General features: G+C 24.8%; 1 protein-coding gene across 3 annotated transcripts in view; it reads left to right on the forward strand.

Moving 5' to 3' along the window:
* LOC145835510 (uncharacterized) overlaps window positions 1-17,277 on the forward strand; it is a 35,376-nt gene extending 18,099 nt beyond the window's left edge. For 2 of the 3 annotated variants that reach the window (XM_082943150.1, XM_082943151.1), the window contains exons 11-19: window positions 4,434-4,577; window positions 6,269-6,303; window positions 8,539-8,612; window positions 10,690-10,742; window positions 11,618-11,800; window positions 13,100-13,227; window positions 14,977-15,209; window positions 15,328-15,546; window positions 16,612-17,277. In XM_082943150.1, the coding sequence (XP_082799276.1) occupies window positions 4,434-4,577; window positions 6,269-6,303; window positions 8,539-8,612; window positions 10,690-10,742; window positions 11,618-11,800; window positions 13,100-13,227; window positions 14,977-15,209; window positions 15,328-15,546; window positions 16,612-16,799 (1,257 nt within the window). In that variant the 3' untranslated portion in view covers window positions 16,800-17,277. The remainder of the gene's footprint in view (window positions 1-4,433; window positions 4,578-6,268; window positions 6,304-8,538; window positions 8,613-10,689; window positions 10,743-11,617; window positions 11,801-13,099; window positions 13,228-14,976; window positions 15,210-15,327; window positions 15,547-16,611) is intronic. The other variant, XM_082943152.1, reaches the window with a different exon arrangement.
* The last annotated feature ends 79 nt before the right edge of the window (window positions 17,278-17,356 follow it).

Raw genomic sequence — 17,356 nt, forward strand, 5'->3', positions numbered from 1 at the left:
ATGTTTTTATGTAATGACTACTTATGCAGTAATACGTGTTTGTGATTATAAATGTGCCAATTAAGTTTATTTAACAAAAATTTTAAATCATTGTGAGTACATAGTACGATTTTGTACTGTTAATTGTTTTACTTTATACAATTGCAGCTCACTTTATTGTCTTAATAAGAAGTTTGCAGACTAGTAAAATTTATAAAGCTTGAAATTTTTGAAACTTTAGTTTTGTGTTTTTTACTTCAAGTTTCTGTAGTTGTAGTATTATAAAAAGTACGACATATTTGTACTTTTACATTGCAGTTTGAAACAAGAATATTTTTAGTTGAAATTTCTAAGTAAAAACTTTTTGTTTTCAATGAGCGAAGTAGATTTGGAATCTGGTTTAATTCAAAGCTTAAAGAATTTCACACAGAAAAATATTAAGTACTTCTATAAAAGTTGCGTGTTTGGAATTTTTTGATTAAATATTTGTTTGTTCGTTTCATTATTTTTGTGTAATCAGTTTTGAAATATTTGTTTGTTTTAATATTTTTCATTGTTTGCTAGAAGCTAAATGTAACTTTACATTGTATATTCTCACATGTTTTATTATTTAAACTATTTTTTTAAATCATTTGATTATATTAAGTTTTATTTCTCGAGCTTAAAATAGATCATAATGATTTTAATTGTTTCTTATAAAATCATTTAAGTATATTCTGTTTCATTTCTAAGTATGAAATAGATCATATTACTTCATTAATTTTAATTGTTTACATTGTAAACAACTAAAAGGTTTTTACTCAGATGTACATAAAAGGTTGTAAAAAAGATTGTTAAGTTTAAAAAAGTTAATGACCATATAAAGTTAACAATAGAAAGGAATGTGCACATAATAGAACTATGACCATGAATTTTAACTGCTGTAAACATATAAAAATTTATGGCAACCCTTTATAAAAAGCATTTTTTAATATAGAAAAACTTAGTCAGAAAATTGGTTAAAAAAGTTTTTGATAATTTATTTCTCTGTAAACTCTTGAAAATTATCATAAAGTTTATAATAGTTTAAAATATTTTAAAATATATAAGTGGTTTAGTTTGGATATCAATAATAAAATTATAGATCTAGAAACAACGTTCAAAAGACTTTCAAAGTAACCAAAACAGATGAGAGTTTTTTTTCTAAAATAGACTAAAAATACTGTAAAGTATAATAAAGCTATTGTAATTAAAAGTTGTTTTTAATCATTAAAACTTGGAAGATTTTAGTACCAAACTAATGTTAACATTGACAAAATTTTTATAACAAAAGATGAGTTCACCTTTACAATGTTAATCCTTTTTAAATTTTTAAGTAGCTGATTTGAAAACTTCATAAATGAATTACTGAAGGAGTAAAATTTAAACAAACAAGAGGATTTTCAAGTTTTCATAATATTAAAATCTCTACAAAAATTTCGACAATCCGTTTACAAAAAACATAACCTTTTTTATAAGATATTTTCATTTCAAAAATGCAATTTACCTTAGAATTTAATATTTGCTAAAAGATTTTTTTCATCTAAGAAGGTATGTATATTTGCTCAAATATTTGCAAAACATATTTGTATTGAAAGGATATCATTCAAATAAATTTTACACAAAAAAAAATTGAAAGTATGCTAATTTCGACAAGGAAGTAGTTCAGTCATTCTTTAAAAGTAAGCATCGTAAACATGTAAAGTTTTGCTTCCAAGATAAAAAAAACACACAATCCGGCCACAAAAGGCCTCATCCCGTTTACTTTCGGATTACTACTTTTGAAAACCCTTTAAATTGCGAAAACAAATTTTCCCGTACAACATACTGCGCATTACTTCAGCCCATTGTGACGTCACTTTCGTGGCATTTGACATTGAAGGCTGCGACGAGTGGGGGCTAATTTCCAGAGCACCCTCGAAAAGTGCATACCGCAAAATGCATTGTGAATAGCTAATTACACCCCTCTGCGAAAGCACTCCTGTTTTGTTTTCGAAAATTGAAAGTAGTCACATTGCTTTTTGTGCTGACACTGTGTTATTTATTGCTTGTGTTGTGTATTCGTGAGGCTTTTGATTTGGATTTTAAGCTGCAATTTTCGATAAAGTGTTACAGGTTTGTTTGGTCATTTCGCAGCTTGTTAAATTAACTTACTTTTGTCTTAGTACGCCCTCTAAGTTAAACATGTATGTTTAGTTGCCAAAAACAAATACAAAATAACTGTCAGTCATTTTCGTAATGCTTTGTGTGCATTTTTGTTATTTTTGTAATTGCTACAACTGTTTCAAGCCTTTTGTTTGTTTTCATGTGACTTTTTACTAAAAGATGGGACACTTTTATTCATTTAGTTCAAAACTTGTGTAAATTTATTTTTTTTCAATAAGTTTTGTTTGAAATCTCAAATAGCATGACAAAGCCTGCGGAACTTTTAATTGTTTTATTTTAAAGCAACCAAAAACAACAATTGTTTTCATCTGATTACACCCTGCTGTTCAAACGCGCTTGTTTTTGTTTCACTTTGCTACATTTCAATGTTGTTTTTGCGCTGTTCTGTGTATTTAAGCAGCTTTTGTGACATCACGGATTTGACGTTTGAGCTGTTTGAACTGTTAAGCACATAGGCTTTGTTTTCGTACACTGTATCAAAAAGTATCGTCCTAAAAAGGTTCAAGTATCACGAAATACTATAAAACGTATCTTAATAAAGCACCTGTAAAGGCTTATGACCTGCATAAAAATGAGGTATAAATAACAACAATAAGTTTTATTGTTCAAGTGAAAGGAATATTTCCACCTCTTTAAAGTATTTAAAATGTGTAAAGTTTATGCAGTCTGTTTTGCATCATGTAATACAGTGCGCATATGTTTAGTTTGTTGTTTTGATTAATTACATTTTATTTCTCTTCAATCAAGTGTTAATCATTAATCAAATTATTTAACAAGTTAAAGTAAGTATTTTTCCAAAGTATAGTTTCCTTAAACTTTTTTTTTGATTTAAGTTCTTTAATTTAAAAAAATAATAACAGTTGTAATCATGCGTTAATGCTTCTTAGCTAAGCGGTAAAAAGTTAAAAAGCTTAAAGTATTACTAAAAATACTGTTTAAAATTAAAAACGAATTTATCTTTAAAGTAAGTGTTTACCTGTTATAACTATAACTGTATATTACTATAATTTTAACCTGTATAATAAAATAAGAAAAAAGTTTTATAAATCCATTTTGAAACTATTAATTTAGTCTTAATTGACAATTTATTGATTAAATAACAAAATTTGTTTTTGCGAACAAAAACTCATTTATTATTTAACTACTTTTTCAAAAGTTTTAAATCCCAAAGAGACACAGCAAATAACGGCTACATGAACTTGACATAGTTAGACACACTCTTAATAAGTGGTAATTGAGATAAATTCTATTAATAGAATATTTCTTATTTGTGTGCATTTTGTATATAATACTAGACTTGTAAGTCTTGCATTTCACTTATTTGTATGTTAGTGGATGTTAGTCTCTATATTTTTTGGTTAATTTAACTACTAAGTCTTTTAATTATTGATTTTATTTGTTTTTTTTTTTTGTAAAATGTGTTAATTACTGTTAACCTTAGTTAACTTTAGTTTTTTGTTTCAATGTTTTGGTTGAAAAAATACTTTTTGCTGTTAATTGTGCAACTAAAATTATTGAACTTTTTTAAAACTTGATTTAGTATTGATTAATTTTACTTAAAACTACTAGCAATAACAAATGCAGTTTTTTTTTAAGATATCATTGATGATAATGTAATGTTTGTTAGTTTTATTATATTTGTTCACAGTCTGTTGTGAGTTTATATGCTTTTATAGTTATTAAATGGGAAAAGCACATAATTGTTAAAAACTATTTCTTTTAGTAAGAAAAAGTTACTAAAAAAATTTCATAAGCATTTAGAGTCTCTTTTATATAAGCATTTTGTTTATTTTCCTTAGGAGACTCTAATCTATATAACTGTGCACCAATTTATCCTTTAAATAGTTTTCTGAAAGTAATTATAATCAAGTCAGAGTAAATCTCAATATGGGTTGTTTCTGTTTTATTAAGATTACAATCATTATATCTTTAAATTAACTGATTGGTATTTGGTTAAAATACAGTAATTTTCGTGGTACTTTTGTTATAGATCAACTGTAACTTTATTTAAGTAAACAATGTTTTCATTAACAAAAAATGCTTTTAGTATTCGAAAAACTGATATTTAATTAAGTTTTATCATCATTTATTGAACATCATTTTCGATTATATTTAGTTGAATTGCATACTTTTATTGTTGCTAATACAAAACTGTATGTGGTATATTTTTATAAGGCTTGCTTCTATTGATTATGGTGAAATTAGCTCATTCTTACTAACAGTAGGCAATATTTTTTATTAACAATTTATATTTGTACATTCGTAATCAGTCGAGCATAGCGAGCGAGGTAGAGAAAATGTTTCCGACCAGCGATGAAGTGCGAAAGTGGACCACAATGTTCGATGACACCACCTTTCATTTGCCACCCGAAAAAGTCCCGTTGACTGAGAAAAAAATTCCTGATATTCAAGCGGTAAGAAATGAAACGACCATATTGTCGCACTTTTCAGCATGCTTCGTGTGTTGTTAGCATGCTGTGTATTTTTACTACACTTGGCTTTCTGTGATTGTAGTTTTGTGATAAAAATGTTAATATGGAGTGTTTTAATAAGTTCTTTTTTTATTTGAGTTTTTATTATTATGAAAAATAGCTTCAATACTTCAATAGGTTATAAGTTAGTTATCTAGAATAAGTTTTAACTTAAAACTTTAATTACGAATATTTTTACAGTTTATACTTCTAGTTTAACTAGATAGCTTTAAATTACTTTGAATTCTAACCTTAATTTTTCTTAAAACAATATAATTGTTTTATTTTTATTTCTGAAAAATGTAAGTTAGTAGTTATTTAACACATAAAATTTGCTTTCACTTTTCAAAAGCACTGTTGTATCTTAAAAATTTTAAGCTAATAATCTTAGTGTTAAAATTTATAAAATCAAATAATGTTTGATTATGTCTGATTGTTTTTACTTTTTGTTTGATGTTTACTTGTATAGTTTTTTTGTGTAAAAAAACTTGAGTTAAACTACTTATTGAGGATACTAATATTTTATAACAAAGTTGTTCTAAACGTGTTTTTTTAACAACTGACAATTTTTTCTCTAATAAAAGTGATGCTTAAATATTTTAAAAGTTGACATGAGTGTTTGAAACTTTCAAAATTTATAATTATGTTTTTTGTTTGTTATAGCTTTAGATAAGATCAGCTTGAATTAAGAAATCATATAAATTAAGATTTAGAATAACTTCAAATTATATTTTGTACATTTTTTAGTTTTCATTATACCATTTAAGTTTAAACTAACATTCAATTATTTTTCTAATCATTTTTTTATCGTTTGTTAATGTATATTGTACATAGATATTTTTTACGAACTAACTTTGAAAACACTGTAAAATTTTAGAAAACATTTTTTTTAAATACTATTAGCATATGGTAATATGTAAAATAGCAAATAGGTTGTAGGCCTAGCTTTGATTGTTTGAGATATCCATTATATACTAAACGATATAGATTTTACTTAAAAACTTTAAATTGTTATTACCAAGTATTGAAAAAAAAATGTTTTGATTGAATTTTTAGTGATTTGAATTTGATTCTTTAGTCATAATTTTAGATAATGCCTTTCTTTGAAGAAAATGTAAGATGTCTGCTAATTGTAAATATTTAGACAGCTTTAATTTTAACTCTTTTGTTAAACTTGCAATATTTTTTGAGTTAAGGTTTCGAGTAACTTCCATAAAACACAATAACCTCTATCCAAATTACGAATGTTTGGATTTCACATAAACTGTTTATGCAACACCAAAGCTTTTAGTATTTCTAACTAGTTATTTTAAAATTTTATTTTTATAAGGTAACAATTTATACTACAACGACTACTACTTAACTAATTTTAAACAATTATAAGTACAATTTGCTGAAAATGTATTTTAATATCAAATAGTAAGTTCTATGATGTTTTTATTTTCAGTAATTTTAAAAGATAGTCGTTTAGCTACAACATGCAGTCATTGAGTATAACTTGTAAACAACCTTGATTACTATCAAATAGTGTATAATGTTTTGTATGTCCACGAAATTGAGTAGCTTTTCAAGTTTACAGACTATATAATTTTTCATTGTGTATATTTTTTATAATAAATAAATTTTTAACACAGGCTAACAGAAATACCTCTACATCATCGGGAGCTAGGTTTGTTTTATACTTTTTTTTAATACTTTGATAATATAATATTTAGCTAATTCGCAACAGCTGCTTGTTGAAATTGTTGAACTTTTAATTAATTTTGTAACAATAATAATTTCAAACAACTGCTAAATTCATAATCTTGATTTATTTCTCAGTGTTTAATATTTCATAAGTTTTTAGAAAGCTATTTTTTTATTTGATTTGTAAGTAAAAAATTAAGTAGTAAAATTTATTTCATGACAAAATAAATAATTTGTTAAGAACAATTTAACAATAAATGAAACTTGGAAAAATTTTCCTTGCCAAACATGCATAGGGATTATATAAGTTAGTATTTTCATTCAAATATAAATTATTAATATTTTTCTTCACTGTAGTTTCGTTTTTACTGGATAGTCTTTCGAAACACTGCTGTTCATATTTGCATCTTGTAAATGTTTAAAATTAAATAGTTAAATTTATTTGCTGATTTTTTTTTTAATTTGTGAGTTTTTTTCTGTTAAATGTATGAAAAATCCTGTAAAGCAACAAAATTTAAAAGGTCAATTGAAACCTTAACATATTTGGAGTTTTATCACTACACCATTTGAGACAAAAAGTATTTAAATTGCTTATGGATTTATTACTTTGGAAAAGTTTAATACCTTTTTACGTAAAACTTAAAGAGCATCAACATTTATATCGAAATATAATTTGCACATTAAAATATTGTTCTAATTTGTGTCATTTTAATGAAATAAACGGTCACATTTTTGGTTTCAATGTTTCACTTAACATTTGCTGTGGACAAACAAGTTACACATTATGTTTAAAGAGGTAAGATTAAAGTCTAGTTTGGGTTTTTATCTGAACATAGTTTAATAAATGCGGTTTTAATGCATTAGATTGTAGAGGAAGTTCTTTCTGCACATTGGCAGGTTTATGTAACTTTAAACTTTGATATATGAAATAAATAAACATTGTTTAAGTACAAAAATGAATATGTTAGACATTTAAAGCAAAATTAAAGTTTAATCGTCTTACTGTTAAGTTTAGCTCAAGTTTCTTTCAAAATTTAAACACAAAGATCAAAAACTTTCTTTATCTGATGTGTTTTAAATATAACTGTTTTCCATAAAGATTTAGCTTAAATTTATAAACTTCAGATTTAACGATTTTTTAATACTGATAAAAGCCATCATTAAAAAATACAACATCTCTCTATAGCATTATCTAGCGGAATTAATCGTAAAAAAATTAAACATTTACTTGGTGCTCTTGAGTCAAATAGTATAAGTATCATTTTAACTTGTAAGTGTCTTTTAAAAAAAAATGTTGTTTTTGAATTTTTTTTTCCTTTGTAAATTTAATTGTTTTCGTTATAATTAACTTATGCAAAAGTTTTTGTTTAATATAGAGTTGTTTTAAATACTTAAATTTATTATAAAAAATAAAGTAAGTTAAGTTTATGATGCTTTGAAAAGTTGTTGATGTTTAAAATAAATGTAATGTCCTTATTTTCTACTAATTTATTTATATTAAACTATTTTTGTTATTTATTTCAATTTCATTTGTATTTTAGTGGTACTGTATAAACTAATAAATTTGTAAATTTAAATAGCAAATGTTCAATTGTATATATTTTTTTATATTAAAAATCAACTTGTTTTGTAAGCTTGTTTATAAAAAGCAAAATTATAGTCAACAAGAACTTTACTTTTTTACTTAAAAAAAGTTAATTAAATAAATTTTATATTTTTATATATGTTTACACTAGTGTATTGCAAAAGTTAAATTTGGCTACGAAGTTAATTAAATGTGTTTAAGTTAGCTTAATAATTTATAAAATATCTAGCACTTGAGACTTTATCAACATACTTTTGCATGTTGTAAAAACAGATAATTTAATAAAGTTATTGTTAATTAAGTAAGATGTTCCGTCTGTTTTAAATAAACAACTGTCTGGTTTTATCTAATAACCAAAATTTCTACTTAAAATACTTTTTCTTATTCTCTCAAATTAATTCTCTCGTTTTCATAAAACGTGATTCACAGTTCTAACGTAAAACATTCGTTAGATGTGCACATTGCTAAAAAGTTTGTAAAATATTAATAAAGCTACTTTAATTGTTTTCATGTAGTTTTATATCAGTTTATAATAGTTCTGTTTATAAGCAAATTTTTATTAGTTTTTTGTGTTTATTTCTAGTGTTTTTTATTTAATAAGTTTAACTGTTAACTCAAAGTATTTTTTCACAGTAACGACGTATTTTTAAGAAAGCAAGCTTCAAGTTCAACAAATAACAGCAGACCTACTTCAACATACAGTGAAGGTTTGTTTGAATCATTTTAATCATTTAGTATTTGTTTGTTTATTTTTTGTTAGTCAAAAATAGTTAAATTAATCTTTTAATTGTAATTCCTCCAGTGTTTTAAAATTAGCTCTTGAGAATAAATATGGTGCCTAGTACATACTGCATACTTTTTTTATCTGTTTATTAAGTGTAGTGATAAATTAGTATTGAATCATTTTACTTTTTTACTAATTAAAACGATTTGTAATTAAATTAAAAGATAAGTTAATTTTCTTAGGCTTTTTAATTAAATTAAAACATATTAAAAAAGTTTAGGATACTTTCATAAACTTTACTCTACTTATTCTAAGTGCGAAATTACACTTATAATGAACAGTTGATGATCAACAGTTGCCTGTCATATTTTGTGTACATTATTACATCATAATGACTAATGTCACACGTCATTAATTACCCTTGATGCGCTTTAATGATTTCGTTTGAAACCTTTTGTGAAAACTTTTTTTGATTACCATGATTATCCCCTGACAAACCTTAAAGGATTTTTTTAGAAAAAATATCAAGTTAATTTGACTTTTTGTCATGAAATTAGTATAGTTCTTTTTCTTAACTATTAAGTGTTTATCTTAATAAAAACTTTATACTTATTCTAAATCTACAAGATAAGTTCTTGATAATCAAATTAATTCGAGTTTACTAAAAAACAACAACGAATTTTTTATAATAAAATTTTTTATAATAAAATTTTTTTAAACTTAAAAAATACTTTATTAAACGGTATTTAAGTTTAAAATACATTATTCCCTTACCGCATTTTTTAAAAGAATTTCGATGAAATAATTTCCCCTCATATACAAACAAAATTGACCAATAAATGTCGAATTTATTGCTTTTATTAAACACAATTTTATCCGTAATTCAATTATTAAACTCTACCAGCACAACGTTAACTGTAATGGTTTTTGCTTCTATTTGTGTTGGCATTAAACTCGATTAGGACTTCAAATTAGTCCTAAATACGCTTTTTTTTCGCTAAAATATTGCACGAACTTTGAGTTGAATTTTCAGCTAAGCTCAAACAATAGGTTTTAATGGATTTTTGATTTCATGGCGAAAATTTTAAAGTTTTAAATTGTACATAAAACATTTCACGTAAAAAGTTGTGTTTAATTCCTTTACAAATAAACGTTTATATTTTACTCACAAAGAAAAAAAACCTTTACACATAGTATCTATAAAAAAAAAGATTTACTTTTACAAAGAACAACAAACCTTTTGTATGTTTCTTTGTCTGGAACTTTTATAACACCTTTACAAAAAGTACAAGAAATATACATAAAAAACGTGAAGTTCTCTTGAAAATCAAAAACATGTAAAACATTAATTTTTCTATATTTGCACAAAATTTTATGCAGTGACGTAACTTTTAGTTTTCCCATTCAAATGTCACTTTAATGAAAGGTTCGTTGAAAATTATCGATTTTTTATCTCCTCTGCTGAAAACTAACTCCTGTTCTAAATTTTAAATAAAAAATTAAATTAATTTGTTGAAATTGCAAAAACAACATCTTACTTGTTAGTGTTACTAAAAGGTTTATAGCTATTAAGTAAAGCAGTTTTTTTTTTTTTATCAACGGTTATTTTTTTTATTTTGTAATACTTTTATAATAACATTTTTTTTTTTCAAGTACGTTATTATAGGAGTAGTAAGGTTAATATTTAACATTTATTAAAATAAATTTATTATAATCATTTTAAAAAATAATATTTTTGCAAATGATATGCCAATACTTCAACTACTAATACAAAATTCATTAATTATCATTAAAATCAACAACATTTTAAAAACAGCCAATTTTTAAGTTCTTGATAAAGTACAGCTGCTTTAAATAAATTAACAATATTAAAATATATTAATTTAATTAGCTGTATTAAGTTTCCTTTGCTTTTGTTTATTTTGAATTTTTCTAAAAACTAATCGTTTAATTTAATTTTAGAATGTTTATCTAAACAAAAATCTACTATTAATTATGTTAGCCAAAGAACTTTTGTAAAGTACAGTTTTTAATATTTTTTTTTTTTAACTTTTCAACAGTTTTTCCACCAAATGCAAATAATATGGCAGGAAAAACTCAACAACAACAAGAGGTTAGTGATTTTTTTAATTTTCTTTAAAATAGTTTGAGTAATATATTGTTTGTTTATAACTTATAAGTTGTCAAAAACTTAAGATTTAAATTTTAAAAAGTTTGAACTATTAAGAAAACAAAATTTAAGTTTCATTTGTTGATAAAAAAATTGTAAATGTTTATGTTATAACAATATGATAAAAATAAACAAGTTCAATTTACAAAAACTAGTTTATCCTTTTCTATTAATAAAAACATTTTAGTTAAACTTAAGATGACCTTCATAGCAATTTAAATTCAAGCAATTACTTATGCCTTATTTGCTGATTGTTAATTTTACATTTTAGCTGCACGATTTTTGCAATTATTTTTCATGACTAATTTTAAAATGAGTAATTTTTAACTTATTTATACAACAAATTAACTGTGTTTCGAAAATATGCTTCACTTGTCAAAACATTTTATTAAATTTTGAGTAACAAAATTAACTCAGTTAAACTTTTTTATATCTAAAAAAATTAATATTATGTTAATATTTACAACATCATTTTTAGACCAACATCTCTTTATACAAGTTTTATATTATTGACATGGAAAGTTTTTTAGACTAACTAAATTTTTATATACTTTGAATTTAATGGACTTTAATTTGATGCGATCAATTATAAATTGTAATTTAGATTAGATAACAGTGTATTAGATATTATAAAACAAATAGATATCAAACTCTAAGAAATCGGTTTTAATGAGTATTTTGAATTTTTTTAACATTTTAAATTGTATTATTGTGTATATATATATACAAGTTATTAGAAGTATATATAAAATAATATTTACCCTCTTAATTTAAAGTACAAAACACAACTTCAAATTAATACACTAAATTTTTCACAGGCACCAAACACACCAGCGATATACGGAAAAGTAAAGTTCAGTTTCGATGGAAAGACCAACAGAGAGTTGAGGCTGCAGAAAGGTGAGAAAGTGCAAGTGCTGCATAAGAAGAACGAAAGTTGGTACACTGCTGTTGATTCCAGTGGTAACAAGGGACTCGTTCCTATCAACTATATTAACCTGGTTAGTTTTTTATATTAATACAAAAATTAGTTGTTGATTTCAGTGGTAATAAGGGACTCGTTCCTATCAACTATATTAACCTGGTTTGTTTTCAAATAAATAAATAAAAATTGTTGATTCAAGTGGTAATAAGGTTTCGTTCCTATCAACTATAGTAGTCTTGTTTTTTTTTTTTTTGCTGAATAATTATATATATTTACTAATAAAGATGCGTTATTTCATTTTTACTTAAAAAACATATAACCATAAACAAAAATTTATACATTATAAAGCTTTGGGATACAAATTTGCTTATTATGGTGTAATTAAAATCTAAAATAAATATTTCAAAATTTCAAAAACTTGATTTTAAAAGTACTGAATCTTTTTATCAACGATTTATTTTGTATGAGTGAACAGTTTCGTGGACATCAGTTAGGAATAAATAATAATAAAATATATGTCAATTTTTCAAGCTGCATTTTTGTCAGTTATGCAAGGCAACCACTAAATTTTAACATTTAGTTGTCACGACCTAATTTAGATTGTGACCTTTTGACTAAATGTTAAACTATTTCAAATAGTTTGTTACTCTGATGATATTTAAATATTCAATATCGAAGTATTTAAATCTTTCTAGTTATGGTTATCACATAATATGGCTTATTTAGTTTTAGCAATGGTATAAAATTTCTAATCTATTTTTAACCATGATACACTTAAATTGATTAATTTGTAATCTTTTTAGAGTTTTAATTATTTTAAAAGAACATCTCAAAGTAATTATTAAGTATTTATTTTAAACAATTAAGTTTTAAATGTTTTATTTCTAAAGTATATTTAGTAAATATACTCTACAAAAATATGTTGTAAACAAAGTTGTTATAAAACTTAACAAATATCTAGCTTGATAATGCAAAACTTAAATGAATCTATAAAGTTTTTTTTTTAATATTATGTTTTGCTCTCTATTTTAGCTAATACTAAAACACAAAAATAGTAAAACAACTTTCTCTTTTAAAACAATAGTTTGTGTTGTAGTTAGTAATTTTAGACATAGTGTAGGACTTCTATTCTCTTAACAAAATTAAAATGAAATATTTTTTTTACCCGAATAAATTTAGAATTCAGTAATAGTTTACACACTAGTCACTTTTCTAAATGTAAAGAATCAGTTGTAAATTTTTATCATAATAAATGTTTGATTTTTTTTCACAGCAACTAATGAACTTTTACGTTGAAATAACATCAAATAAATAGTAATTTCTACTTTTCAAAAACACTTGAAATTAATAGTCTTAATTTTTCAATATTTTGCAGATATCTGAAGACGTTCACAGCCCTGGTAGTGCAACTGCGAAGTTTGATTTTAGGGGGAGCACCAATCGTGAGATGCAAATGAGCAAGGGTGATGAAATTGTACTCATGAAGAAAGTTGATAACAACTGGTTTGTTACTAGTTACTTGTAACTAACATTTAAATAAGTTAGTTACTTTAATAACTTTTTTTTTAATCTAATAATTGGTTTATAAGTACGTACTAATTTAACCTTATACGGAAGATTTTTTTTTTTTATAAGTTGTCCAAACATTTTTCTTTATAAAGTAGATCAAAAGTTTTATTTATATTGCCCTCTAAGTTAGAGAACTACTGATATGAGTACAATAATTTCAAAAAAAAAGCATTGATGTTTTATTATCATTTTACAGAGTTTAAAACTCTTGAACCAGATATTTTGATCCTCAAATGCAATAATTGTATTACTATGTTCGCATACATTTGTAGCACTCTTATAACACTTAAGCAAAATGTTGTTTGATTTTGCCGAAATTTTATAGGTTTTAATAACAATTAAAATAAAACAACATTATTATTTGAACTATAAAAAGTTTAAATAAATTCTTTGTAGCAGTGTAATCTGTAAAGAGCACTTAAACGCCAATTAATTGCTGATAAATCTTGAAACAATGGCACTCTCATACGTCATAATAGATTATTAAAAACCCGCGCATTTTGTATAACAAAAAGGTGTTAAAACTTTACATGATAAGCGTTAGTTTGAATGAATCAATTGGTAAAGATAAATTATAAAGTAATAACTGGTAAAGTATTATCACTTAAATTTTTGACTTTAAGTTGTATGTAAGTATTTTTGAATTTGTTCTCAGACATTTCCTTTACTATTTACATTTTAAAACATTTAAATTCAAGACAATATGAAAATATAAAACTTAAAAGTATAAAAATGGTCAAAAACAATCCAGCAAAACTATTAAAATTTTTGCTTTTTCAAACTTTAAATATTAAACAATTAATACAATTATTGTTAAAACAACTAAAACTGATATAAATTACCCACAATCTATAAATTTTGTGTTTTTTTCTCAATGATAAATTAAATAACAACCAATTTTTTTTACCAAATTAATTCATTTAGTTTTAATTTGTTACACTAAAGTAGAATAAAAAATTATATCGTAAATTAATGCTTTTCTTGCATATTAGTTTTAAGGATAAATTTTAAAAAAATTAAAAAAAAATATTTTATAAATATTCTATTTTAATTCAAGCAATGAACAATTAATCACCCTAATTTTAATAGTAAAACAATTTAGCACTTTTTTTATTTTCACCTTTGTGTAAATCATATGTTTTTTTTGTAGTTTCAGCAAAAACAAGCTTTATAAATCCATCAAGTAAAAAACTAACTGTTGTAGAAATAACACAAATTTATTAAGTAAATTTTATTAACGATAAAATATTTTTATTACTTTTAAACATGAAAATTCTTTTTTTTACTCTTTGAAATTATTTGTTTTTAGTGTAATTTATCTGCAAATTTACAAAGTGCTCAAAAATCAAGTAAAACTGTTTTGTTTAAATTAGCTTAATAGATAAACTGTTAAATTGATGCTTATACTTAGAGTGTAATATATTTGGTCCATTTTTCTGCTTTTTCAAAAAAAAATAACAAAAAAGATACTAACGGGCTTGTTTAAGTTTACCATAGTTAAGAAATCTTTCAATATTTACACATTGGATATACAAGTTAGGCACAATTTGAAATTTTCAAATAAAGATTTACAGTGTATTTCAGTTTTTTTACTTAACAAAATTAAGTAAAAAAGTATTTTTTTTTTTAAACTAATAGAACATTCAATCTGAAAGTTCAGTGCTAACATCTGCTTAAATCCAGGTACAAAGCAAAGACGCCATCTGGTGACAGGAGCGGAATTGTTCCCACCTCCTACATCCAAGTCAACCGCGAACCTAAAACGTCCCCGAAGCCGAAACCCACCGTTCCCGAACAACCGCCGTCCGGCAACAGGAGCGTGACCTCATCGAAATCAGTGACGTCATCGGTGGCCAGTTCCGGTTCGCCAAGGATAAACGACGTCATAATCACTTCTGAGAGCGAAGACCCTGAGGGTAAATTGCATTATTCTATAACATTTCTATAGAAAATAAAAGTGATATTATATTATTTACAAGTACCTTAAAGAACAAAACCTAATCAGTTTTTATAACTAATGATTTTAACCACCAGAGAGCGTGCGCAAGCAGAAAGCGTCGATGCTTGCCAACTCGGTTGTCAGTAGCAACACGAAGCTGAGATCAGCTAGTGACGAGAAAGCACCAGTCAAGTACGAGTTCGATATGAGCTTCATGGAGCAGGTTGCCACCGAAGAACTGGGAAGCCCCAGAAATGAAACTGAACAAGTTGTTGAAGAGCAGGTCGAACAAGAAGACGAAAGTTTTGAGAAAGGTGAGTGGTTTTAGAAATTACTTTATTCAGTTTTTTCAGACTTTTTTTCTGTTTTCAATTTTTTTGTAGTGCTTAAAACGTAACACTTGTTCAGAAAAGTAAATGGTTTTCAATAAGGTTAAAAATTAAAAATAGTGTTAACAGGGAATCCATGAATCACTAAACCTGGAAACCTGGAATTTGAGAAATGTTGAAAAAAAAAACTGGAAAAACCCGGAATTTTTAACAAAAATCACTTATAAACCTGAAATTTTTAACAATTTTCACATGTTTATTACTAAAATTTAATTTGATACAAAAAATCTATCATATAGATAAAACAAATTGTCATAATTAATTTTTTTATAAGACACATTCAAAGTAGCTTTACAGTAATGTTGTTATACTATTTAACATATCTTTTTACATTAAACTTAATTTTAAACTAAAAATAGACCCAAAAGTGCGTACTTATATATAACTACACATTATAAATTAATTTTCAAGGGTTCCTAAGCTCTTAGTAAGAACATATATAGGAAGCAGCCTGGCCAGCAAACGTAATTAATACTTTGTTAAAAAAATAACTAGGTTTTAACATTTATGTCTTAAAATAACAGTTTTGGGATAAAAACTTGAGATGAATAATAATAATGCTTCTAACAGATTTTTGAAATTTAGATTAATAAGTTTTAGATTGTAAATTAATTTGATTACATACTAAAAATGAAGCTAACAAAAAACAAAGCTAAGAAATTATTCACAAAATGTTCTTCAAATTTACATTTTTAGTCCAAAGTTAAATTTTCAATTTAGTTTAAGGTGATAAAAAACTAATTCAATTATTTTCACAGTAAAGTCACAGTCCTTTTGAAAAGTTCATTTTCATCATCGCCACTTTACCAGATATTGCCTCCCTTATTGCCAGTGCCACCCCAAAAGGAGACGATATCTCTTTTCTAAAAATATTTTTAGAATAACTTATTTTTTCAAATATAGAAAAGCTCTTTTTAATTAAAAAAATTAATTAATTAACTAAAAAAACTTCAGTCAGTCCCATAAAACAATTTTTTTTTCCACTTACAGGAGAAAAGTTCGTGGCAGTGTACGAGTACAAGCCACCTAGTGGCAGCGAAGACGAGCTGCACCTCAACGTCGGTGACGTCACAGTGGTGGTTGAAAAGTGCGACGACGGGTGGTTCGTTGGAACCAATCAGAACACAGGATTGTTTGGGACTTTCCCGGGCAACTTCGTGCAGCCAATGACGTCGTAGATACTCATTTTGTTGAGAGAATATTTTTCGATTGATGAGTAAAAAGTTTATTAAAACATAATTTGTGAATTGAAATATTTGTTTTTGTTCATGAGTTGTAAAAGTTGATAACAAAATTCATAATTTTGAATATAAAATTGTATTATGAAAATATATAGATATATACTAAAAATTACGATTTAAGATGAAAATTACAGTTTATTGTTTTGATATTTTTATAAATTAAAACAATTTTAAACTCATATTGATTAGTTTTGCGATTAAGAGACTTTTTCATGTGAATTGTGTGCAAATTTTATTTGAAAAAGGTTTAAAAAATGTTGTACAAAAAACAATTATAACAAATAATTACTCTTACTTGATGTTCAAAAGTATTAAGTTTACATACTTTTATATAAAATGAAGAAGAGTTTAATAATATAATAGGTTTAATGAAGTTTTATAATTTATTATTTTTTGAACACTTTACCAAAAACTTACCACTGCATTTTCATTGTAATTTTTAATATAATTATTTTGTTTACTTCTGGTAGATTTAATTGTACTTAAATGAATTT

Source organism: Thalia democratica, chromosome 5 (genome assembly GCF_965202585.1).
Source record: "Thalia democratica chromosome 5, ktThaDemo2.hap1.1, whole genome shotgun sequence".
Taxonomy (NCBI): domain Eukaryota; kingdom Metazoa; phylum Chordata; class Thaliacea; order Salpida; family Salpidae; genus Thalia; species Thalia democratica.